The sequence below is a fragment of the Haliotis asinina genome, chromosome 10 (genome assembly GCF_037392515.1).
Source record: "Haliotis asinina isolate JCU_RB_2024 chromosome 10, JCU_Hal_asi_v2, whole genome shotgun sequence".
Taxonomy (NCBI): Eukaryota; Metazoa; Mollusca; class Gastropoda; order Lepetellida; family Haliotidae; genus Haliotis; species Haliotis asinina.
In genome coordinates this window covers 23,209,832-23,237,696 of record NC_090289.1, presented here as the reverse complement: position 1 = coordinate 23,237,696, position 27,865 = coordinate 23,209,832, and the positions used below count along the sequence as shown (strand labels likewise).

Here is a 27,865-nt window from a genome sequence, read left to right as displayed (position 1 = left end):
GCTAAAAGTGTCTATAATGCGTGGCTACGAAAATAGTATTCACTGTCAGACCGGTTTTTAGACTGGGCCCCGCTTAAACCGGTTTTGGTTTGATGATGTCCAAGTCTCGAGGTTTCTCACAACGTCTCGAACCCATCGCAACAACATGTCGGACACAGAAATGTGCGAGGCGGATACAATGCAAACAGAAGAGGAAGACGGTGTCTATATGACAGAAGAAGAGTTGAGTTTGGTTTTAGTGAAACCCACTTTGAGTTAGCCAAATCGAGAAACATAAGAGTTTTAATTATGTTTTCACAAATACATGTTCATGCACGTGTGAAAAAAACGAAAGTGGCACTTTTATTTTAAGTTGTTCTGGAATATTCTAAGTCAACACTAATCACTAATTGAGTATGCAAACATAGAAGTCTTATAGAATTAATAATCTACCTCGGTCATTGAAGAATTTTGTTTATTCGCCTCTCTCAACGCCACTCAACGGTATTAGATTAATTCATGCCCAGTTCGAAACCGACTGACTTTGAATGTGATCCGTTTTTGTGTGTGAATATGTGACAGCATACATTTGTAAGAGTGACACTGGTACTCATGAGAGTTAAACACTGGTCTCCTACTCCAGAGCGTTCACATTGTAGTGAAGTGGTTGATTGAGTGCTTAGCCAGGGGTTAGGATGACTAATGTCATGTATACAGTTACTCATGCTATCAGCCCCTGGTGTATCAAATCCACTGTATTTTAACAGGTTATTATTTTGTAGTGCTGTACAAAAACTGTAAAACAATATGCACTCACTAACCCTTGAATGTTTATTTGAAACTTAACAGAATTCAGGAGAAAGTGGAATGCTCAAACGTGTCGCATGAACATGACACATTGTAGGGCATTACATACATGAATATGTGGGGACACCTGCAGTTTACGGGTCCCTTGGGTCTTCGGCAGTCACCCGGAAGTAGAATGTATTCTATAGTAACGTGTACGCGCCTTCGGCGCAGGCTTACTGCCTCTGGCAGTAAGCGACGCGTGTGCGCGTCATATATAAAAGAAAAGCACACGAGAGCGGGCTGATCTCCGTTAGGAGGCATTTTAGACGAATTTAGAGGTCATTTTCGTGTTTACTGGCAAAAGTTTAGTTTAAAACTTCGTCTGAAAGACAAGAGTTTTAAACACGTATTTTAGTAATGCTCCAAAACATTAATCCAATCATTAGTAATCAAAGGGAAATCCTCATGACGTTCCTTTTCTCGGATTGGTCAAATGTGGACGCACGTGTCAAATGTTCCAAATAAGGTAGTGGGTTACTAGGAATGCCACAACTTGAATGAGATGGGATATGTGCATGCGACAGTAAATCATAGTAAGGAATTTGTGAATGCAGAGAATGGTGTGTGCACAAATAAAACTGAGAGTATGTGGAGAGTAGTGAAAGCGTCCCTGCCCAGGTATGGAACTGCGAAAGGATTGTTTGATAGTTCATCGTGAGGTAAAAATATTTACGTTGTTTTGATGATCCTTTTGTAACATTTCTTGCGTTTATCCGCCGTGCGTTTGACCCCCCCCCCCCCCCCCCCCAAAAAAAAAGCATGCATACTTTTAAATGATTGAAATTGAAAAGAACGAATGGTGTTCAGGATTCGGATGAATTTAATGCAAGCGGAGGTTTGTTCTTGTAATGTAAGTGAAGCGTTTTGATATTAGACATCAAATAAACTTACCTCTTTCTGTTTATTAGGAATAGAAAAGAAATGATAAGTAATATGTAAAAATAATGTAGGGGGGCACCTGCCCCCCTAAAACCCCCCATTCTGTTGAAATATGAGATTGCAAAAAAATCATACATTCGGTTAGCACTGGGAAATTGTATCGTGATCTTAAAAAATGAATAAACACTGCAATTGACAATACCATGACATAATACTGACCCTAAAATAATGTTGAGGAATGAAGGTCTTGCGCTGATTCTCGATTATAACCCAAAGGTAATTTAATAGGTCAAACAAGGCCATAAAACAGTGGCAGTTAATCGCCGGATTAAACAAAAAATGGCGCCAGCGTTAGTGCTCGCTTCGTTGTAAATATGGCTTCTGCGCATGCCTGTGACGTACACTTCCGGGGACCCGTAAAGTGCAGTTTACCCCATATGTGACGTGTTATTTTCCTTGCCCTAAAGTTTACATACATTAGTATGTATTGTGATCCAACTGTACTGGCTGGCAAACAGTTACTGCTGCGTAGCAGTTGTCACCAACAAATGAGTGTAGCACTTGGGGAGACAGTTTGACTTGTACTTCACACATTAAGACATCACTGAGCAATGGCATGTTTTTTCACTCTCTTCTTCATTGCCTAAAATAAATATTACTCATTGTCAGTTGACCAAAAGCAAAGGTGTTAGAAAACAAGAAAGGGTTTGTGCAGGATTTCTGTGATTGCACAGTGGTATCAATATATATCACAAACGCATTTCAAATGATACGTATTGCAACTTTTTTCTTAGAACTGGTATATTGGAGAAGACAAATGTATGAAGTTATGGTTTATCTTAAAATTTGCACCTACTTTCACTCACACTGAAGTTTACCATTGTAATTACTTGCCAAAACAGCATAATTTATATGCAGTAAGTAATATCCATGCCAGTACAACACTCAAAATTAAATATAAATTCAAGATTTCTGTCATTAGACCCATAATATTCATTTTTTGGGAGGGTCTATGGTAAAATGTATGTAAAAAATAAAAAATTTGGCCCTATATATTCAATCAATGTTACTCACTGTCAAACAATGACACATCCAATATAACACAATATGTTTGGGAATATGGGCACCGGAATCACAACTTATTGCAGCACCATGTAGTTGTGAATAGACAGTCCTAAGAAATGAAGTAGAACAAATAACTCCAGTACTCTAACACTCTCTTTCAAGCTTATGATTTAACAGTTAAACAGTTATGCTTGTTATGTTTGGACCCACTGTAGCTTGTTTTGCTGTGTGCCTGAATATTTACCTACTCTAGCATTTAAACAATTCCTGTCCACTTACATCCACGATATCTCCAGGGTATACATTCCGACAAGTCTCTACTATACCCTGGGCGCATCTACGGGTTGGCCTGATAATTTTGTTACCTCCCTTTGCTGGCTCCGCATTCTCACAATAGCCAATCAGCTAGGCCGTTGTTATATAACCGAGCTTGCCAGTGTCAAGAAAGGTAGCAGTCACGAAAGTTTGCTCGCAGTGAGACTCAAATTTTGAGGAATTCATACAGACATATTTTTAGGTCCGAAACTTTAAAAAAAAAAATGCATGAGTATGTGCAAAAACTCCTTCTACCTCTTTCATAGAACATCTGCATGGTTTGCTTTGCCAACTTTAATCTGTTAGATAATATGGGCCTGATGCCTGAAATACAATAAACATCTGTGACTCATTAATTGCATGTTCATGTTAAAGCCACCAACCAGTCATGGAGGGTGTTTGATGTCTCATCCCCAAGTAGTTTTAAAAACTGGTAAACATGTGAAGCAGCCCAAACAATTTGTCTTGCAAAATATTGTGATACCAGTATTAGTATTGTGATACATTTAGAACTAAGGTATATACCTGTGATTGATGTTGATTGTACATCATACTACATGCAGATCCCATTTTCTACATGCTAAAGTAAATATTTACCATAGTGAATAGAAAATAGTCCGCATGATCGTGGCTGACATGTGTTGGTCGTTATACAGGCCACATAGTCACTCGATAAAAAAAAAATCATGCCTGCTTTTGTCAAACACTTTTCAGAGGGAAACATTTGTGGATGAATGTCTTTGGAGGTGTAAGATGAAGAATTATGAATAACTGTTAACAGTGTACTTGAAAGATTTCTTGTAAACACTGATAAAGTGAAATAGCATATATTTTTATACTTATCACATATCACATATTTGAGAAAAATATGTCTATCAGGACTCTGAACATGTGAATAATTTGCGTTTGTGACACGGTTAGATCTGCTTGTTAAGCTTCAAACTCTTATACCTTTATTAAAATTGATAAATGTACAGAAATATTGAAGGCAGTTCATATATGCAATGCTGGATGTCCTGTAAAACCAGTCTAGAATGAGAGAATTACAGTTTCTGTTCACAGTCATGATTCTTCTAGGATCACCATACTTACTGTGTAATTTGTGAATAGAATCGTGGCTGAAGCAGAAAAGAAGAAGGCAGAGGGAAATACCTTCTACAAACAACAGAAATATACAGAAGCACTGTCCCACTACACAGAAGCAATCAGTGAGTATTGTCACATAATATCACTATGCACGTGAGGTAATGATTAATAGATCCCGCCCCCTTCAATCACTTGCTGAATCTGAACAAACTGTTGTTACTGAAACAAGTTAAATCTTAATTTTAGGAAAAACACATTGTATGTGGAATATTAGAATTATTTAATATTTTTGAGCATGCTTGGAGTATTTATGACATACAGGTTTACCAAGTGGGACAAACTGACCTGTAACCACCATGGTTATGCACAATCTGGCTGTTTCGAAGATGTTTTTATGACGATTAATATAAATATCATTGAATGACATTATGACGAAAATCAATAGAGTAGATTACAGATATGCAGGATGGAAATAGTTAGGGATACATGCTGATTTTGAAATTAAAAAAATAGTAGTCAATCTACTCAATGACACACTGATAAAATATTGGTCATAAAAATACCAATATCCCTATCTTATTTTGTACAGTATGGAAGTCCCAAACTTGGTTTTTAAACGAGATAGTATAACAATAGGATTTAATTTTTTAATTCAGTCTGAATTTGTTGATTCACTGTTTCTAGAGTCTGTTCATGGAGAGCAGATGATCAGAGTTTGATGGTTCCACTTAAGTGCTGGACATGTTGATACCGATTTTAAGGGTCATGTTTGGACCTCGACTGTGGTTGCTGTGTGAATAGTTGCTGATTTCAGATCACTTTCCGTTTTGAAAATCAGACCATAAAGAAATATTTTAGTGTGTCGGAATTCTGGGTGCAAGTCTTGGCAAATCGAGTCAATTAGTGTCACACTGTGGTATAGCTATTGGTAGTACCACCACAGGATCTACAGTTGCTGTGTGTGAAGGTTTAATAGTACCACCGCAGGTTCTACAGATGCTGCGTATGAATGGTTGGTACTACCATCACAGGGTACACACTTGTTGTGTCTGCAGGGTTGGTAGTTCCATCACAGGGTCAACAGTTGCTGAGTATGAAAGGTTGATACAATGGTATAACCATCACAGGGTTCGCAGTTGATGTGTGTTATGGGTTGGTAGTACCAACACAGGTCTACAGTTGCTGTGTGTGAACGGTTGGTAGTACCATCACAGGGTCAACAGTTGCTGTGTGTTATGGGTTGGTAGTACCAACACAGGTCTACAGTTGCTGTGTGTTATGGGTTGGTAGTACCATCACAGGGTCAACAGTTGCTGTGTGTTATGGGTTGGTAGTACCAACACAGGTCTACAGTTGCTGTGTGTTATGGGTTGGTAGTACCATCACAGGGTCAACAGTTGCTGTATGTGAAGAGCCAGTAGTACCATCACTGGGTACACACTTATTCTGTGTGAAGAGTTGTAGTACCACCACAGGATCTACGGTTGCTGTGTGTGATGTGTTGGTAGAAACAGCAACTGTTGACCCTATGATGGTACTACCAACCCTTTACACGCAGCAATAAGTTGTAACAACACATGGTACCCAGTTGCGTTGTCTGGAGGGTTGGTAGTACCATCACAGGGTACATAGTTGCAGTGTGTGAACAGTTGGTTGTACACAGATGATAGCACTGATTACAGTTACACATGTGTTTGTGAACTGTTAGCATGGTTAGTAGCACTGGGCCAGTCACTCAAGTCAGGTTTGTCAGAATGCTAAGTGAATCAATCTGATAGTTTTGTTGAGATTCCAGGTAAATCTCCTGTAACCCATGCTTCTTGTAAAAGATGCCTTAAGTGGGGATCAGGTTGTCTGATCAGTTGGTTGGGAGAAAGGTCATCAGTTTGAAAACTCCAAGGGGAGATGACCCTGGTGTCTGCCGACTGTGAAGTGTAAGTTGGACAAGATGTACATTTGCTTCCCAATGTGTAGCCAACTCATGATTTAGAGTGGAAGTTTTTAAGAGAATTTCTGATGCCAAATTTGCAACATTTGTTGTGTCTTGCTTCCCAGATTCATTTATTGATGTTTAATTCAAGACCAAGTGGAGTGTGAGATTACGCAGAAACCGTTGCAGTGCTAACTTGCACTTTTCCTGCCATTGTCATGACTAGGAGAGAAGTATTTTGTATATGTTGACATGAATTATGTTCTCCCAGATCTGTGTCCAACATGTTCTGCCTACTATGGGAATCGTGCTGCAACCTACATCATGCTGAATAAGTACAAGGAGGCGCTGGAAGACTCACGGAAGGCTATTCAACTTGAACCCAATTTTGTCAAGGTGAGAGTCAGTATTGGGGAGTAATTCGTGTGAATGTTCCACGTTTGCCACAGTATATTGGTTTTACTCACAATTTGTTTTACATATGATATGAAGATTAGCCATACTGAAGGTCAAGGTCACATCAGATTCAAGGTTAATACACTATCAAAACCATTCAGACCAGTTTATATGGTGTCAAAATTTATCAATGAAGCTTGTTTTAGAGGCCTTATGCTTATGGGTGATGTTATGTCAAGACCCCTGCTATCAGAAAGAAAATGATACTTAAAATAATGTTTATTTTCTACTTTTTGGGTGTGTATTTTGCAATATTTTGATCTTGGGGGCCTTTTCATCACAAACTCTTAACACAACTTTTCACCAGTTTAAATTTAGTCTCCCTTGACATTACCAGATTGAGCAAGGGATCTGAACTTTTACAGCGGCAGTGCTGTACTTTACTGTCTTAGCCTTACTTGTGCATGCATACAACATTTGTCTACTGTACAGGTGAAACTCTTCGAAGACAGTGTCTTAACTTATCTTCGAACTGCTTGTCTGTTACCCATCTTGGTGTTAGGTTGACTTTGTTGCCGGTGCAATGTTACTAAGGGTGAGTGGCTTGTGTGTCTTCATCAGGCCCACCTGCGTGAGGCCAAGTGCCACCTGGCCATGGGAGAAGCTTCGGCCGCTGTACGCAGCTATCAAGAGGTGCTTCAGAGAGAGGAAGGAAATACTGTTGCTAAAAATGAGGTATGTAGTTACTCAGCTGTCTACAGTCACATAGGTCTTACGCTGTTTCTGTCAACCAGTAAACTAACACTTTACTCAAAATTGGCTCTGAACTGTCTGTAGCATTGGTCACTATTGTGCTGTCTACAGTGGAACTAGGCATTGTCCAAATGTGTCAGAATGATCTCCCTTGACTTTGATCTGTACCAACTATCTGATATGATTCATGATGTGTCAATGGAAGATTTTGTTGTTACAGTTGCAGTCAGCCCTGGGAGTACAGGAGTATGAGGACAGAGCAGACAAAAGCTTTGAGAAAGGAGATTTTAGAACGGTATTTGGTTTTACACTTTCATATCACAGCTGAATTGAATAGTCACTGCCATTACACAGGGAAACATTGACAGTTATGATACTGAATTTTAGAAAATTTAAATGAAACATTACTGAACATACTGTTTTCCATATGATTTCAAAATTTGACATTAAATGCTTTCCTTGCAGTAGCAAATATGATCTCCGGACTATCAGTATAGGTTCATACGTTACAGATGAGGCTTTACAAAGTGTTCAACCCTCTGGTCCATGGTGTGATAAAGCACTGTACTTATATTGCAGGCTGTGTTCTGTATGGACCGATGTATAGATACATGTCCTGCATGCTACAAGTTTAAGATCAGAAAGGCTGAAGCCTTGGCATTGTTAGGTCGCTACCAGGAGTCACAAGAACTTGCCAAGTAAGTTGATTGTGTTGCATGAGATAGCAGAATTTTGTTTGTATAGCATTATCTTTTCCAAATTCTCATTGACATTGAAGGAAAATCACACATCTACATTGTCTAGTAAAATAGTGAGTGTGGTCTTTCATGTTGAATTCATACATAATTCACATATGGACTTATGGTATGCTTGAAAACAGGTCAGTCCTGAATGGTCATTTTCTAAGACAAGTGGCTATGATTGGGGCAGTAGTGTTAATTCTAGATGGGTGGGCGAGAGGGAGGGATGTTATAACCAGGTTTCTGAAGGCTGTATGTTTGAATGTTCCCTCAGTGACATCCTACAGCGAGAGGGTATGAACGCCGATGCCTTGTATGTGAGGGGGATGTGTCTCTACTACCAGGACAACATAGAGAAGGCCTTCCAGCACTTTCAACATGTACTTAAACTAGCCCCCGATCACCAGAAGGCCAAAGATATTTATAAGGTGAGAAATAATTTTTCCTTATCCTGACTCATGCTTATTACGCTTGTCTCCTCCCTCTATGCAATGATAGCGGAACGCTTGAAATTCCTTGAAGTTCCCTTCTAACTGAAGTGGACGTACAATACACTCACCCAACGCAGTCCTCCCTTTCCCACCAATACTGTCACATGACCAGCTGTGATTGTCACTCTCTCCTTCATCGCCTGAAGAGGACATTTGGAGGCACTTTGAGTTCCTGGTCAGGATATAAGCGAGACTTCGTCTAGATCACAGAAGGGGACATCATCAGAATCAGGATCATCTCAACCTAAGCAGTTGAAGTCGTTATCGTCTAGGACTAAGTCTTCAAATACTAGGTTGCTGAAACCTCACTCTACGTCTTCTACAATTCCTGCAGCGAAGAGATCGTCCCTCCCGATGAATGCCACATCAACGACAAACCTCCACTACTACTTCCTGAGGTTCAGATCATGAGCACTCATTATCAATGTTAATGTTGACAGCAATGCTTCAACCTTCAATGAGTCTACTTGCTGCACAGACATCTACAACGTCTGCACTCAACACATCAGATGCTTCTGTGAATCAACCACCTGATGGACCACCATTTTTAAGAGGAACAGAAACATATGTGAGCAGCTATTACTACAGTTGCCCTGCGTGGTTCTTCGGCTGCATAAAGTCTGTCTGATGAAGAGGAGGCATCATATGCATGCTCCAGTTCATGGAAATCATTGCCATCGGCTGTATCATCGCGTTGCAGTATGGATGAAGCTGCTTCCATCAACTTGAAGAAGGCATGCACTCATGGATCCTGCTAGCGTTCACTGTCTACAGAGGTGCTGTCAAATTTCATCTTCTTCATCAGATGCAGATTCATACATGCATATGCAAAGGCATTCACGGAATGACATTTGTTCCGGGGATACACACAGACAGGAGGATCACAATGGTGTTTGCTGCATTGACATTGTTCCCCACTCACAAATGCATTTGTGGAGGGACAGAGAGTTCTTTTTCATAGAGATCGTCCTTGGGGTACTTATATACATTTTCTGCTGCCGGAAAATGTCACGTGACAGTTGTAACAATGTTTTACTAAAATATTGTGCAATAAACAAAAAGTCTTTTTTTGTTCATTGTACGGCCCCTCACCACGTGGAGTCACCCCTCTGCCACACATGCGCAGGCAACCATACAATGTCATGGCCGACATACTGTCACGCCCTCTACAACCATCTCCAACAGAATAGATACTACATCAAGAGGCGTTTCAACTCATTAGTCAGACATGCGGATTTCCACAAATAGTCCTATTTGTGACAGGGCTCTACAAGCAGATACCAATATTCATCTTCACTTACAAGTTTCCCCCTCAGTACTACTACTGAAAGTAATCAGAAACATAAAACAGACCACGCTGATACAACTGATTTTGTTCATGTCTTATTGGCCATTAAGAGATTGGTTCCCAGTACTCATCGAGGAACTAGGACAACCATCACTGCAATTGCCAGGTTGGAAGAACCTGCTCATTCATCTGCACACCAAACAAGCCACGAGTCACTAGACCAGACATCGTTTGAATTATTGACACAGAAACCGCTGTTTCTACTCGCCCTAGCTACAGTGGCACGGATGTCAGAAATACATGCACTGGACTTCAATCGCACATGATTTGACTCCAGTCATTGTGAGATTGTACATCTAGCATTGAGATGGGATTTCATTGCCAAAAATCAACTGCCTGGACAACTGGACAGACAGTTCCACATCCTGGCATTATCTGCAATCCTCGGGCCACATGATGGACAGGATTTATCATTATGCCCAGTCAAAATGTTTAAAGTGTATCTCCAACAAACTAAAATAAGGAGACAATGTTACAAGTGCCTATTCATCCCATGATCTACTGAGACACCTACGGAAGTATCCCGAGCCATTATACTGAGGGCCTACAAAGCAGCAGGACTTGAACCCCCAGCGAGCCTCCAATCCACACGAACTGAGAGCCTTGGCATCAACACTCGCTCTACATGGAAACTGCTCACTAACAACTATAATGGAGGGCTGCTTTGGAAACCAAATACAATGTTTGACAACACAACATACGGGACATTGCCATAGAGGACATCACACGCATTCACCAGTTTGGACTGTTGCACAACAACTAACGGTTGCACAAAAGTGCCGAGTTTCACTCACACATATATCTTGTTGAGACCAAGACATTCTATGGAGTATAATGGTTGAGAGTCCATACACATGTCTTGAACAGGCTAGCATGAGTGATTATGACCACGTACTCGTAATGAAGATACTTGGTGCATACTTTTATTGTATGTCTTGATAGAAATCTTGACATACAGTTGCATTAGACACTAGCAGGACGCTAGCTGATCTATATATCATCACGTTCCAGTCAACGAATGCTTCAAGGGAAGACTAGTTGGACTGGATGTGATTACTAAACTGATATTTTATACCTATCCTGACTCCTAGCATCAATTCATAGTAATTCTCATGTCAGGCTTATGCAATTTCAGAGGGAGTGGCTTGTCGTGACCCTATTGGTGGGAAAGGGATTCGGTCGGTGGTTTAGGGTATTGTATGTCCACTGCAATTAGAAGGGAACTTCAAGGGATTCAAGTGTTCCACTATCTTTGCATAGAGGGAGGAGACAAGCATAATAAGCATGAGTCAGGATGAGTATGAAATATCAATTCAGTTCAGAAAATTACATGATCAGCTATAATATTGCTGTCTTTTTTTTTTTTTTTTTTGATGACAGTGCATATGAGAAAATCTAATAATCTTCATCTGTCTGAGGCTACATGGCATGTACATCATTCCATATTGTTCTCTGTAGGCCTATGAAGACTTGGCCAGAATTTAGTTGAGGCAGAAACATCTTCAATGAAGTCAACATGCAGATACGAATTTGAATGGCGTCTTTTATTTGGCCCTATGTATTTTGTTAAACTAAAAATGTCTAAGAATGTCTTGAAAACAATAATAAGTCAGCCCTGACACTACTGATAAATCATACTCATTGGCAATTACTTTCAGTCCATTAATAAGCTGTATCGCAGTTTATGATGTATATCAACTGTGTGTGTGTGTTCCAGAAAGCCAAGTCCCTGATAGCCAAGAAGGAGGAGGGGAATGCTGCGTTCCGATCGGGGAAGTATGATGAAGCGTATAACCTGTACTCAGAGGCCCTAGCTATAGACAGCAATAACAAGTTCACCAACTCCAAGCTGTACTTCAACAGAGCTACTGTGTGCTCCAAGGTAACAGCTCCCAGTGCTTATATTGCTGTAATGGTGAAAAGGAGGTAGAGAATCTGTTGTGTCCTCTGTGGAACATTATGAACGGAATCAATTGTGTGTTCTCAATGCACAATTGTTTGTTAATGCTACACTCTGCATTATTGTGGCAGTGTGCAAAATTAATTCTTTTTCAGAAGAAGTCCTCCTTTGGGTACATATATGCCTTTTTCGTGTCCATTGAAAATCCCATGACAGTTCTAACTATATTTTGTAATAAAAGACTTACAAAAGAAAATACTCATTTTGTCTGGTTAGACAACCCCCTACAGGGCCCCTACTTTCAGTGAAAATTTGTCAAGTCAGGTTTGTAATATGTACGTGTATATCTGCTGTATCTTGCCTTACCACATGCCTTCACGCTTCCTGTTTTGTCTGGCAACACAGTAGTTCTCATGTGTTGATTGTAATCAAGACTCTCTATATTAAGAGGATGGTGTTGGTACACAAAGATAAACAGTTGTTTTGTTGCTATGTTGCAGCAAAGCTGGTCATCCAAACCTTATCAAGATGGATTGTCAGCTACTGTAAATCACGAAATTTTTGCGTCATGATATTTTTGCGAGTGGTGACCAACAGACTTTTTTGCGTCACGATATTTTTGCAACTTGCCTAATTTTCAAAACGTAGTTTAGTTTGACAGTTTCAAAGCTTACTTGCATCTGAAAGTTTTATCTGAAGTAAATCCAATCACATGTTAAAGTTTACCACTAATCTTGAACACCATTTATAGACTAGTGGTTTCTGGCTCGTCAGAGACATGAACCCCAACCAGAGGTATAACAAGCCACAACCTATATTTATATCATGTTACATATCTACCCTTTAGGAAAAGTAAGGTTGTGGTCGCATAAAATAGGTAAGGCCCATGGTAACCAACATGTTGCCATAGCAACACATGAAATTTTCAACAAACACACATTTTCACTAAATGTGCCATAACTTCTGAAATATTACATATATTTCAACACAACTGATTGGAAATTAAAGGGCATAGGTTGGCCCTTCTTTCATCGTATATATGTGTTTTGAAAACATTTGTAAAAGTTATATTTTGTTCAGCAAAAACGAAATTTTAGTGAAAATTTCTAATTCCTGACTTTTCAAAACTCACTGAAAGAAGAAAGTGACAAAAACAAGAGTAAGCTTGTTTTGATTAAACTGCTTAAACCTTTAGCTTCACAAAAATGTCACCAAAACTGAGAATTGGTGTAATACACTTGTTAATTTATCTGTTTTGATTGGCACGTTACAGAATAAAGAAACCAAAAAAATTACGGCCACTTCAATTTGGGGTAGGTAGCCAATGCTTCTTTTGCCTGATTACCGCCATATATTTTTGGGCAAGTTATACTATGATGTGTCAAGAGGAGAGTCGCATTTCTATGACAACAGCATTGGGATCTATGTTAACAGAATTTAATAGTTTAGGCGCTGTCATCCCGTCGAGCACCTGCTTTCATGATGCACTAAGCATGATGTAAATTTATGCTGATGTTAATATCACATTGTCACTTTCATTAAGATATCTTATAGTTTGTACAAAGTATGTAACTACAGATTTATCTGTTTCTTCACATAGCCATTGAAAGACTTAATCACATCTGAACCTACACTGCAGATGATCCAGACATCACGTTTGCCAACAACAGTCATGTTTGAAACGTCATCATCCGTGATCAATGTTACTCAAATTCTTCATCTACATCACTGTCACAGAATGTAGAAGAAAAGGTGTTCTGACAATCCTGTCCTCCACATTTACAAAATTCTGTGCATTTGAGGCCTGAATGGAGACACTGACACTTCTTCCCAACACTACAGTCCTTGTCTGTGCAATACAAGTGTGTAAGATGTCTCAGTTCAGTTGGATCTCCTTTGTGAACATCACTGGTTCAAGAGAACCATCCATGGCAACTGCCCACCCATGATCCGTGGCCTCACCAAGGACTGGCATGGGTACGTGGCTTTGGCACCAAATGGCTACTTGGTACCTGGCTCTCCTCACATGCTGGGAGAAGGCATCCTCAGTTGGAGGTAGATCAGCAGCAGACTTGTCAGTCGTTGACGCCATCACATATCGCAGACGATCCAGAGTTGCACAGGGCTGGTCTTTTCTCTTGAATATGGACAAAATAAATCTCCTTGCTATTGTAACATCATCCTCAAAATTGCCGGACATACCGAAATGTCCCAAAGATGCATATTCTTCCTTGACATGTTGCAAGAGTTTACTGTAAACAGTGGATTTTCCAACTTTGTAAAAGCTACTAGTTGTGTCACAGCCAGTTAGTGCATGAGCTGCAGGCAAACTCTGACAGACATCATTTCCCACTGTTGCAGCTATGGTGCTGATGGGAATGTACCTCCGTCTGTTGGTGGACTGTGTATTGTGTCCAGCTTCCATATATACAGATGATCTAGGCATGGCATTTGTTGTGTAGTACAGGAGAAGTACCATGACATCTGTGTCGTCACTTCGAATAATGATGCGGTCATATCGTTCTGAAAAATGAATTGCATGCAGCACCATCCTTGTATCAGCTTCCTCATGGGAACTGAATAGGTTTGTGAGATCAGACACACTGGTTCCACTGATGCGTTTTGTCATACAGCCATCAACAAATCCACTAGCAATGATGAGTTCCTGTCCACTGAGTAGAAATTCTTTTCTGAACAGAATATATTCTGAAACAAAAACTGCTAAACCTGCCTTGTTAGTATAATTTTTCAGAAATTTCTTATAGTTTGGAACTGTACGGCTGCCTCTTACATCAAACTTGGCTCCTAACTCCTCTCCACGCCTTTGTCGCTCCAACTGTTTGATGGAATTTGGACTGTCATATCTATCAAACACAATGGCAATGGCCCCAACACCAAGATTGCCATCAAGAATTACCTTCAGTCGTCGAAGAACGCAATGTCCTAAGTCATCAAAGGTTGTGAACTGTGTGTCTTTCAAGCTTTGCAAGAGTGCCATGCCATCAACTACATAAGCTGTACTGGGACCTGTCGTCAAGCTGTGAACTTCACCACATGTAGCTTCAATTTTTTTTGCTAGATCAGATTTGGTGCATTTCCTCATTGTGCCATCATCGTGGAAAAGGGAAGGAGGGACAGCTGCAAGTTCATGTTTAAGGACAGATTCCAAACTGACATCTCTCTGCTTCGACACAACCAGCAGTCGACGAAAAAGCACCTCAGAATCAACCATAAAGCTTTCAGTTTTCATTGTTGGCAAACCTTTGCGCATCTCTGAGAAGGTCAGTACTTTCATACGAGGTTCCGGATCCCAGAAACTCTTGTTCTTAGTTTCTTTAACAAGGCGCTTTGCCAGGAAATCCTGATGTTTCTTCTTGCCTTTATCCAAAAAGCCATTCAAACTTTTACTTACCTCAGCTGAGGCAACCTGTCCAGTAGCAATGTTAATCAATTCTGAAGGTACAGTCAGTAGGTCAAATGGATTTTGATATTGAGAAGCAGCCTCCATGATGCGGGTAACGTCCTGTTCATCCCTTACAAGCCTTGCATTTCCAAGTTCCTCATGTGGCTTATCACCCCTGCTTCGATCATTACACAGAGACGTAAAAGATTCAGCATATTCTGCAGTGATATGCCTTGTCTTTAACCACCGGGTAAGAGCACCCTTGCGTAATGTCAGACCAATAACTCCTCCTTTGCTTTTGCCATCCCTGTTGATGGTCTGTTCAAGGGCTTGATCTGTTGCCACACTATTGAAGCTGTGCCTTGAAGATCTTCGTATGACAAACCCACCTCTATCCAAGTGTCTGTAGGCTGGCAGATCCTTGTCTTTCAAGTTGTTCATGTCCGCTACGTACGTTGGAACAAACCTGGCATATGAGTGTCTACCTGCGGCCACAAACCATGGAATTGCTTCACAAACAGTATTGAGATGAAGACTGAAGTTTGCTTCACGCTCTGCTCTAAGTAAGCGCAGAAGTATATCTCCTCCATCCAAGAAAGTGTCCCAGTAGGAAAATGTTAGAGACATGGTTCGTCCAACCTGTCTGAACTCATCAATAGTTTCTATGAGTGTATCAAGATGATGATGCTGAAGTTCATTTGATATCTTGATTGCTGAGTCGCGATCTTTCGTAGCAAATGCATCTTGCAGTTCATTCAACTTTTTGCCAAGAATGGAAGTCTCTAAAGTGCGCCCTTGTTGTTGAAGCCATGACTCCATTGCCACAAGCAACATACGGAATAGAGCTTCATGTACCAACTTCAAGCCTCGAAGTCCTCTTGCATATTCCTTCCCTTGTAGCATCTTACGGGCTGTGTTGAGTGCATAGACATCAAAGTCAGTCAGTAAAGACAGAAGGCCTCCATCACAATAGAGATGGCCTAGACTAGCAATAAAGGCCATTGTGAGGTGCATGCCTCCAACTCTCATCGTTACTTTTTTATACAAGGCAGGAGGTTTTGCCCACAGGATTTCCTGTGCCTTCGAGTAGATGGCCATGTCAGCAGTTACAAGTATGTGGTCTTGGCCTAGTTTCTGAGCCAGCTGAACTAACTGCAGCAGAACAGTGTATATTGTGGAGAGATCTGTTGGAGATGCCTGAATAAAGGGAAGATATCTCACGGATGCAACAGGTGAACTTTCTTCTGATATGAAAGAATTGAACCCAGTCCAGGATGGAATATGCTGAGATTGTCCTCCTTTTCGCACACGAACTAGCTTCCATAGTATGTCCTTGTTGTGGGCACTGGCACAGACTGGAGAAGTCGAATGGGCCTCAGTAACAGAACCATCAGCCACTGGATTGGGTTCAGGGCGTTGTGCTGGTTTAGTATACCTGAAACAAAGTAAGAAAAGTGATTCAAATTAGATAATGCTAGACATGTATCTTCATCAGTGCAGCAGTCAACTCCTGGGCTCATCTTTGGTTCTACTTAGAACTGAATCCAAACTCTCATGAACCAGTAAAGTCAGTTGACAATACTATTCCACACAATGTTTTTTGTTGTTCACATCACATTGTATACATGAAATTGAAAGTACATGTAACAGATAGTTATTCCATCAGATTGTGGTAGGTATCATGTACTCTTTTCAATGTATATAACTAAATTTATTCATTTATTTTGGCTTCTATTCGCAAATAATTCATAACATACCTTGCCAAAAGAAGTTCATTGTCATCAAACTGGATGGACTTTTGAGTGACACGTGGAATTGGAGATTCCTCTGATGTTCCCGTTTTCCCCCTCTGAAACACGACTGCAGCCATGGCATGGGTGGTTGACTTTCCATCAAGGGTCTCTTCATTTTGATCAAAGTTATCAATTGCTGCATCGATCTGAAAGTTCTGATCACTTGACAACTGGAGACCTCTAGGCATGTAAATAGTTTGATCTTGTTGATCAAGGGCCGCCGAGGTAAGGAATCGTCGAACTTCATCATAGGATACACAGTGACCCAGTGAATGGAGAATATCTATGAGCAACTTACTCCCAAATTCATGATGTACGCACACACCAATACCCAAGGTCATGGGTGTTCTTACATGCCTAGATTTAGAGATAATGTCATGACAAATTGCAAGTGTTGCAAGATCATTCTTTGAAACATTTGCATCACCACAATGTGATATGTGTTTGTATGATTTTTCATTGGTAACCCACATTACAAAATCATACAGTAAACTGGGAACAAATTTCGCACATGACAGCATATTTAGTTGCGTAGATGGTTCATAATACAAATTTGAGTCACAGATACTTGACATATGGTATCTCAATATCTTTGCTGCAGAATGAAGGATCTGTCTTTCATCAATCTCAGATAGTCCAGATGTTGGCGCTAGATCACAAAGATCTTCAGCATCATCATTGAAATACTGTTCTTGCAATTCAGATGCTTTTCGTAGAGCATCACCCACAGAGACTGTACTTGAGACCAATAAGTCTGAACGTCCACGGCGTTCAATGAAAACAAGTTTTTCACCAAAATATTGACTTAATTTCTCTTTCAGTTTCCATGAATACACCTGAACTTGCATTCCCAAATTTGACAAATTCTTTTCATATTCTACCGTTACTTGAGACAGAGTTTGTACGGATTTACTCCTGGAAAATATTGTTTCTTGAATGTTAGACACAAGTTGTTTGAAGGCCATGTCATACTCTGAGTCTCCCTTGTAATGATCCAACTTTTTCCTTGCTGCTGTAATGTTGCGTTCTGAGATGTATGCAGCGTAACAAGAACGATGGTACTTTGCATCAAAGGCAAACAAGTCAGAATAGGATGTCATACGTAAAACAACTTTTTCGTCATTTCTAGCATTAGCTGCAACCAACACCCTTTCTTGTGTACCCTGCCCTGTTCCAGTGGCAATCTGTGTTAGTTTCTCACCCTTTTTCCACCCTTTGCTACAAATGAAGCAATGTTGCCGGATATTAAATGATGACGTGTCATTTCTGCTTAAGCGGTTGTTGTATGTGGATTCTTCAGACTTTGTGTTATCAGATAGCTGACTGTTGTCATGTACATGCTTCAAATTGGATTTGCTGGTATAGGATGCTCTGCAAGACTTATGAAAAGCAACTTTAATAGTCCCTGTCAAAATATCATCTTTGAATGGCAAAAGATCATGATACACTTCATCTAGACGTACATCAGATGCTGTGAACAATGCTTGCAGTCCATCTACTGTAGGTTTCCTCACGATATTTGATGCCTCTTTCCCTTTTTCAGCAAGCTGTCTATGACAAAGAATGCAGTGTTCTAAATCTGGTGGGACTGGGCGGATTCTTTTGGCTGGTGGTGCCAAATCCATCCTTATTTTGCTTACACAATAATGAGCATCACAATCCAACTTCCATGGATCACAGAACCTTCACTGAGTCCAATATTTATGTTGCATCATACAGATCAGCCATTATCCTCCATATTAGATAGCACAAGGGGAAATCACTCTCAACAAACATTTCCAAATTTGATAAAAATGAAGCGCCCATAAAATCTTTAGTGAAACTTGATGAATGCACTGTGTTTTAGAAAATAGTTGTTTGACCTTGTGACAGTTTGTAATGATAATATACCTTCAGATATATTATTGCCCTTTACATGTGCTATCACATGAGACTAAACAGAGCTTTCTGTCTTATTCTGACAAATAGTTATGATGAATGAAATCTATCAAAATATTTTTTTTTCATTAACCGATACAATAAATAACTCATTATGTCCATCCGTAGCTTCAGAAGAGTTAATAATTAGTACTTATGGAAATGATGAACATTAGAGATCATTTTAAAAAAAGATGAGAGTTGTACCCCATCCAGAAATGTTTTAGTGGATGGTTAAGTGAATGACCCGTCAAAATCATATTTTGCTCATGTTACCATGGAAACAGAGCATTATATATATTGCATACCTATTTCATATGACCACAACCATATTTTTCATGAAGATTAGACCTATATCTACAAGAAAAAATAGGTTGTGTCTTGTTATACCTTCGGTTGGGGTTGCTCCTGTTTTTGTAGGCCTTCTGAAGAATGGCCACTGGACTATTAGTGGAGTACTTTGGCATGTATGCAGTCAGTGATGTTTTCCTAAAAACAACATTTGCTACATAGGCCATATAAGCTTAAAACAGTTCAAAGCGATTAAATGGAATGACTCTAATAAATTGGCACTGATGAAGGACCAGTTTAGTCAGTGTCGGCGAAGCTGTTGATCTCCAGATAAGTGTCATGAAAGCTATCCAGCCTCGCTGGATGGTCTCGGCCTTTCAAACAAGAAATCCAGTCTCCAAGAAATGTGTGTTGTGTGCTTGGCGCCTGTCTGGAGTATCGAACATACTGATTGAGTGACTTTTGTTTAGGTATCCATTGCTTGACATGTGACACGTGAGTACGAGTAAACCTAGTAATTAGTCATTCCTGATGTTGTTGTCATTGCTTAATATATGTATTGTCTAGATCTATTGTTAATTATATGAACTGGTGAATAATAGAGCAAAGATAGGACAGGTTGTTTGCTGATTATTCATTGCATTCTACCAGCAAATTGCGTCATGATATTTTTGCAAGCTGAAGTCATTCGCAATTTTTGCAAAAATATCATGCTCGCAAAAATTTAATGATTTACAGTATTTGTATGGTGTACATTCACAAAGACTTGTCTCCCCTAGAGGGGTTGAAAGCCCATTTGGTTCAGACAGTGGCTTCCTCCAAGGTGTATGCTGCTGATCTGCTCCACGGCTGTTTGTAGCTGACAAAGCACATTCATCTGTCATTATCAGCTGGACAAACACTCGTGTGTGCTCGGTTTACTCCAGTCAGTTCTCAGTAGTCGACAGAGTAGCTCCTCTCAAGCCGATGGAGCTTTACGGATGACTTGACTCTGCTAACACTTGATGTCTGGTTTCTGTCTTCTCCTTTTTATCAGCGATGGTATCTGGTGGTGGCTTTTTATTTCCCCCCGGCATGTAATGCAGGGGGATATAGTCGATGCATCATCTGTCCATCTGTCCGTATGTAATCATTTTGTTTCCGGAGCATAACTCAGAAACCATTCAATATTTTTAGACCAAACTTGATAGATATAGTAATCTCAGCCTATGGTTGTGCCTTTTGCTATTTCCAGGGTTTGGTGATTTATCGTTTTCTCAGTTTCCATGGAATCGTTTTTGACTTACTCTCAAAAGTGAGAGGTGTGTTTAGTTTCCGGAGCAGAACTCAAAAACTTCTTAATATCTGTTGGTAAAACTTGACAGATATGTGTTGCAGACCCCAAAGTGGTGCCTTTTGCTATTTGCAGTTTTTTTGTGATTTATTATTTTCTCGGTTTCCTCAGAAACATTTCGGACTTAGTCTCAAAATGGAGGGATGGGCTTCATTCCCAGAGCACAATTTGAAAACCATTTCATATCTTTCAACAGATCTTGGCAGATATACGAGACAGATCTTGAAATTGTGACTATGCTGATTACAGATATATGGCATTTCTAATTTTCATAAATTCCATGGAAACAATTCAGACTTAGTCTTACAAAAAAACAATGAGTAACTGTGAGATGATTTGTCCTTTCAAACATGTGGGTGCCGGGTGGATATGTCATCTTCTGATGACTCTTGTTTTCTATTTCCGTATGGTTGTAGATTATCCCTTTCAATGAACCCTGTTTCAGACAGAATACCACTCTCTACTTTATTGTCTTTGGGAATCTGTTTAATGCATATATGTACCCCAAGGATGACTTCTTCTGAAAAAGAATTATACAAACCTGTAGTGATTATGAATTCTTTGAAGGAAGTCCTCCTTAGGGTACAGCCACTCACCTCACCTCATTCTGTCCGATTCATTCAGCATGAAAAGTGAGGTGCTAGGTTGATGGCTGGAGTTACCTGCTTTTGGCTGTCGGGGGCCCTGTGTGGGTGGTGTCACAAGACAAAATGAGTATTTTGTTTTGTAAATATTATATTACAAACTACAGTTACAACTGACGGGGGATTTTTAATGGACATGATAAATGCATATATGTACCCAAAGGATGACTTCCTTCAAAGAATTCATAGCCTCTTTAGGTTTGTATGAGTTTTAATGGACACTAGTACTGACTTACAATTGACATTAGTTTCTTTTATGATGTTAATGCAGTATGCATTGGTGATATCGGAAGAAGATGTCATCGCTGAGAATTCTACAGTCTACCTTAATCTGTACCATCATTATTCCTTCTAAATACATTTCATGTAACAAGAAGCTACGTATGGTTATTTTTTGTTTCAGCTACATAAGCTCGACCAGTCTATAGAAAACTGTTCCAAGGCAGTAGAGTTAGATGACTCATATTTAAAGGCTTATCTTCGCCGAGCGAAATGGTATGTGTATCCACTGTCATCACACAATTTTGACTGGAATCATTTCGTACCCTGATTGACTTAACTTTTTTTCTGTTTTGACAGTAGTATCAACCACTGGTTGTTCATTTCCAAGCCATCATTATACTTATGGAACATAATCAACCACAATGAAATAACTTGGCAGCCTCGTCCCTTTTGTTCACTTACGCTGTTAATGTCTGATTTCCTCTATGACTAAGGGATGAAACTTATGTGTCTGTAGACTTAGTGAATGGCATTCTCCTCTTGTGTTGTTACAGCTACATGGAGACTGAACAGTACCAGGAAGCAGTTTGTGATTATGAGAAGATTTTCAAAATGGACAAGACAAAAGGTAGGGAACACACGGCAAGAGCTTTGTTTACATGACGGTTTGCTTACTGAACTATGCTTCTAAGTGCATGTATCCCATATTGTAGCTTCAATGAATATCATGATGTGGTAGTTCTCATAACAGTTGGTACATAAATGTGCATGGGTGCTTTAGTAGTCACATGCATCAAATATTTGCTGCTCAGTGTCACTAGGGCACAGGAGAAGGGTATGATTTGAGTTCAGTAATATCTTCATGAAAACTATGGGTGTGTTCATAGGTTTCACCAGTAGTAAATGTGTACAGCTTGCATCTCTTTGGACTTTCCTCTTACATTTAGTTCATACACTGTGACACGGCTGAAATACTGATAAGAACTACTCATTTCCTCAGTCTTGTCACATGTAGCTCCTTTGATGTCTGTAGAATGATAGTTTTGTGATCTACTGCAGCTCATGTGACTTTCATGATATTGCAGAAAACAAACGACTACTGCAGGAGGCCAAGCTTGAATTGAAGAAAAGCAAAAGAAAGGATTACTACAAGATCCTTGGTATCAACAAGAGTGCCACTGAGGATGAAATAAAGAAGGCCTATCGCAAGAGAGCGCTTATACACCATCCAGGTATATGCATGTCTTAACAATCACTTTGGATAGCCACTTCTAATGCAGTATTGAGCAATGTTGGCACGTTGAACTTGATTTAGTGTTAGTGGTATTTGAAGTTGTTATATGTTGTATTTAGAAGTTGAAGTTTTATGGATTAATCTTTTTCCATCTTTGCGACACGTTTCGGGGTCATTACAGATCCCTTTACCTTGTCAGCTCACCTAGATCTTGTTCAAGTAGTTATTGACCTACCACTGGAGTACCACCACAATCCAGTAAGGCATTTTGATACACTCTAGATAATCCCTTGGAACAGGATCAGTTGTGTGTAATTCTGTACTGCAGAATCTGTTGTGTTGGATATAATCCCTTTTCACAGAATCAGTTGTGTTAAGTATAATTCTTTGCTACGAAAGTTAGTTAAGTGTGATCCTAGCTACAGGATCTGTTGAGTGTGATCCTCGCTGCAGGATCAGTCATGTTATGTATAAACCCCTTGCTACAGGATCAGTCATTTTATGTATTAATCCCTTTGCTGCAGGATCAGTCTTGTCATGTATAAACCCTTTACTACCACATCAATCATAGTATGTGTAGACAGACCTGGGGATCAGTCATGTTATAATAAAACCCTTGCTACAGGATCAATCATTTGATGTACAAACCCTTGCTACAGGATCAATCATTTGATGTACGAACCCTTGCTACAGGATCAATCATTTGATGTACAGACCCTTGCTACAGGATCAATCATTTCATGTACAAACCCTTGCTCCAGGATCAGTCACTTTATGTTTAAACCTCTTGCTACAGGGTCAGTCATTTCATGTAATATGTATATAACCCTTGCTACAGGACCAGTCATGTTATGTGATGCAGAAACTGTTAAAGTGTGACCTCTTCCTGTGATTAAAGAATACTGAATGTAGTGTAATTGTGGTTTGCCAACATACTAGCACACTATCCTCACTGGGACAAGTCGGATTATACAAAGTGATTAAGAGACATCATTCAGTGACCAAATATGATAGAACTATCATACAAATAGTTGCATCTAAGGAAGCTGAGTATCTTTCCTAAAAGTGTCCAACCTTTGTCTGTCTTCAGACCGACACTCACATGACACTACAGAAAAACAAAAGGAGGAGGAGAAGAAGTTTAAGGAGTTGGGTGAAGCGTATGGTGTCCTATCAGATCCCAAAAAGAAGATGCGCTATGACAGTGGACAGGACTTGGAGGAGATGGATGGAGGAGGGTTTGGTGGTGGGTAGATCAGGAAGTCTCCTATCACCAGCATGAAACACTGTTGTGTCAGCTGTTATTCAAGTTATTCATATTAACATGTAGACTTAGTGGATTGAATGGCTGGTCCACATGGAAATCATTTTAAGGTCACATGCAACCAAAAAATCAAACATAATTAAGACACAATTATCACTTGTTCATGATATATAATATACATTGTTGATTGTGAAAAAACAACTAAACAAAATTATGAGCGTACAATCTTGAATCAAAAGTGTAATATTTTGTCCTTGGGTTTATATTCCCTTGAAATGAAGCACCCAGGAGACTAAACAGGGTTAGAGTTGTTGCATAATGAAGACTTTTCATTGGCAGGTTTATTTGCCGATACACACAAGGCATATTTTGTGTATATAGAGATGATCTGTTTGATTGGCATTTCAGAAGTATGGCGAGTTATAAGGAAGAAAGATTTTTTATGGATACAACTTGTTTTATTGTGCATGGTCTAACGTTAACGTTCAGGCAAGAATGACAACAGTATAAGAATCCATACCTAAATGTCTCGTCACATACAATAGAAAAAGTTGTTATTCATAAATAATGTATATAGAGATGTTTGGTTTTGTAAATACATGCTCACTGTGTTTCCGTTTGATCTAAGCAACAAATACTGAGATAGCAAAATACTGCCTGGATTGAAACTGACTATCTGAGGTTGACTGGTTTCCATCCAATCCAGTGATCCGGGAAAGATAGATGCAGTTTGTTTGCAACCAATAGATATAATGACATGTCATGTGTACAAGTATCTCACCTGCTTGTCTGTGTAATTACATCATGTGACAGAGACAGAACCCAGGTGCATGAGCCATAAATCAATGTATTCTGTTTATGGTGTATATAGTCTGATATGTGTTAAGTTCAAATTGCATGTGGTCATTGATTGAAGTTGTGTATTGCATATTGTCATCAGCAAACAGGCAGGCAGACACATGGATGCCAGTGGTCAATGAAATAGACCTTGAGATTTGTCAGTGAGAGAGACAGCTTGTCACAATCAACATGCCTGTTTCCATAGACATGGATTAAAACAATTCAGTTTTCAAGCAGAGCAATTTTTAGCAATGAAATTTGTGTTTTTAATGCTACACTTTCTTGAAAACTTGGCTTGCAAATCTGCATGTGCAGGACCAGTGTATATTTATTACTGTAGACCCAAGATTGCTGAGTTGTGTTGCCTTCCTGGTTCAAGCCGCTTGAACCTAATCACTGCGCATGTGCTATGGGGGTAGCGCAGCACAGCTAGTGAAACCACGTTATCCCCCAGCACTGGGGGAAAGATAGTGAATCATTTGAACTGTGATTTCACGGGCTGTTTTTCATCGTGTTATTTTCAACTTTATACGTTGAATTTATACATTGTATTTATACGTTGCATTTTTGACAATTTGTTTCTGTAAGTCTGTACCAAAATGTATCAGAATCTGCAAAGTTATGTTTTGCATTGCATGTGACGTCTTTTGAAACTTTATTTATTTGGTTGTGAAAGGCTTCAGTCTTAAGTTCAGTAGCAGTAGAAGGGACAGTTCTCCATACAACTGACGTTCAAAAAACATTATAGCTTTGTATATTTGTTTTTGTCAGAAGTACTGGTATTTGTTTCTTGGAAAAGAAACTTGTCAAATATTAATTAGATGTACCTACTTAGGAAGAATTAGAGAAAATGTTACCAACAAAAAGCTCACTAATCAATGTTTTCCTGGTGATAATGTTACAATAAGTATCAAGAGACACAAACATTCAACTTCCACCATTTGTGTTTCAGATATTGACCCGAATCAGATCTTCCAGACATTTTTTGGTGGAGGTGGTGGTGCTTTCCAACAGTTCCACTTTGGCGGTGGAGGTCATCCTGGATACACTTTCCAGTTTGGTTGACCTTAACCTCATCATAGTCATCTTTTATTAACCAAGCTGAAATCAACAACACAGTGACATGAATGTTCTGCTGATAGCAACATAAGCATAACAGACGTTGCCATGTGTTGCTGCAGCCTTACAGAACTTTGTCAACATCTTTTTAATAATCTCACAAGTCCCTAATCTCTTCACTTCTTCAGGATCAGGGTTGGTCTGTGACTGTTGAGTGTGTAGGCTACACATTGCATTGTACAGATGAATGAAAGATTATCAAAGGAGCATCGAATTGGAGGCTTAGAAAAGGAATTAAGTGTATCATTGAAATAAAAAGGAGAACTATGACAATGTGACCTGTGTGCTCAGTGAAAACTGACTCTTATTCCTTCAGTGTTCACTACTTGTGAGTTTGTATCAAGAGGACCTGTACTGGGTAGATATGTATAATAAGTTGTGCTGCAGCTGTTGCTGTGGAATGTGTATAGATGTCAGTTATAGAGGCCTCTATACCATCCTGGTGTGGACTAGCTGCAGATGGACCTTCAGCAGGCTAAAAATGCACATAACAAGAGAGGAGGATATTTGCAGCTCACAGGTTATGTACCAGACATTAAAGATGTAGGAATCCAGCACTGTTCCCATAGGTAGTTGTAACAGACAGAACTGCAACAGCTCAGGACTAAGACCAGCAACATATAAAAGCATTCAGTGTAGTTACTCATTAGGTCACTTTAGACACATTGATTCTATGTCTATTCACAATGGCAATGTTTGTTGTAAGTTGGACACAGTGTGTATTGTATATTACATAGTCATCAGTTCGTTATTACTTCAGCTGGGAAAACAAAGCAAGGTGCCGTTCTTAACCTATGCGAATTGACATTTGTCAAATATATTTTCATAAAGTTAGTAGGGTATTTGTTAATGTAAAAGACAAGACTATCCTTGTTTTCCTTGTGGGTAGCCGAGACCATGATAGGCATGTGCCATGTTTGCAAGTATTGTAAACTCACTCATAATTTTGATTTAGGAAACAAAACATAATTTTGCAACATCATTTCAATGTTTAACTTAAAGCATTTTTGTATGTCACTGGTGATGTATGTAGTGGTTTGTATATATCTGAAGAAGGAGATGACCTCATCTGAATCATGCAAGAGCTTCAAACTCGTTTGTACTTCCATCATATTGTATTCAGTACAAAACAGCTGTGATGTTAATGTAATGTTCTTTACACAATTTTCTGTAATGAAATGAAATCACACCTACAGTCACTGGCAGTTTCATGCTGCCAAATTCACCTTTCGTAGTGGTGTTCTGGTGAGCTAAGAGCTAGTCACTGCATGTCCTGTGGTAAGCCATGGTGAGCTTCCACATAGCGTAGGAACAAAACTCAGTGGTCCAGAGAGTTCTCACAGAGGTAAACAACATGTACCATGTTGAGATTTTAGTAAATGGTAATGCCTTTCTTCCCCAGGCTGTTCTTGGGGTACACATTCATGTGGAAATCATGGGTTACCTTTTCGTAAATGATTTTATTATATTTTTTTTAAATGATTCTGCAACTGATATGAGCAAATAAGTAAATACTGAGATGAGATTTATGAAGGGAAGCGGCGCATGTCAGGTTCTGGTAGATTTTCTTGTTCTGTGTATCATGTCCAACCTAGTGGTCAGACAATCATTGATGCAACAAAACATTTCATAGACTTTTATTTTGAAAAGTCTGGTTTAATGAGATGGTGTTTTATGGTGAGTTTTGTCATGGTTGTAATTTGTATGTGTTTGATGTGTTACTTTGACAAGGAAATGTCGATACATTTCCCATCTCTTTTTAAGCAGTTATGTTGATGGTTGGAAGCAAACTGGGAATGTCATGTTGAAGAAGTAATTTCTGCAGACAGATAGGATAATTTTTAAGCAGCTAAAATAATAATTAGGGAGGGTGTATATTTTTAATATTTATTGAAATAAATAAAAGGTCATCTGTCAAATGAATGTTTCAGTAGTCTGTGAGTGGAGCTGTGATGAAGTAAGTATGTAATTTTGATAAACAGATGGGTGAATGTGAGTTTGAAGTTTATAAGATATAGAAAGTGTACTCGGCCGACACCTTGACAAGACTGGGACTGATATGTACCCCTCTAGC

General features: G+C 39.4%; 1 protein-coding gene across 1 annotated transcript; it reads left to right on the top strand.

Moving 5' to 3' along the window:
• The first annotated feature begins 52 nt into the window (after positions 1–52).
• LOC137297695 (dnaJ homolog subfamily C member 7-like) lies at positions 53–27,710 on the top strand. The gene is made up of 13 exons (XM_067829619.1): positions 53–222; positions 4,198–4,295; positions 6,375–6,499; positions 7,121–7,234; positions 7,473–7,547; positions 7,832–7,950; positions 8,267–8,420; positions 11,549–11,713; positions 21,516–21,607; positions 21,889–21,962; positions 22,420–22,566; positions 23,659–23,814; positions 25,625–27,710. The coding sequence occupies exons 1-13, from the start codon at positions 146–148 to the stop codon at positions 25,735–25,737; spliced, it is 1,509 nt and encodes a 502-aa protein (XP_067685720.1). The 5' UTR covers positions 53–145; the 3' UTR covers positions 25,738–27,710.
• The last annotated feature ends 155 nt before the right edge of the window (positions 27,711–27,865 follow it).

Bases quoted from the DNA above. Each gene is read 5' to 3' on its own strand.
- LOC137297695 (XM_067829619.1), top strand. From the start codon at position 146: ATGTCGGACACAGAAATGTGCGAGGCGGATACAATGCAAACAGAAGAG. The intron at 223-4,197 runs GTTGAGTTTGGT...ATTTGTGAATAG, and splicing joins GTCTATATGACAGAAGAAGA to AATCGTGGCTGAAGCAGAAA. The intron at 7,951-8,266 runs GTAAGTTGATTG...ATGTTCCCTCAG, and splicing joins GAGTCACAAGAACTTGCCAA to TGACATCCTACAGCGAGAGG.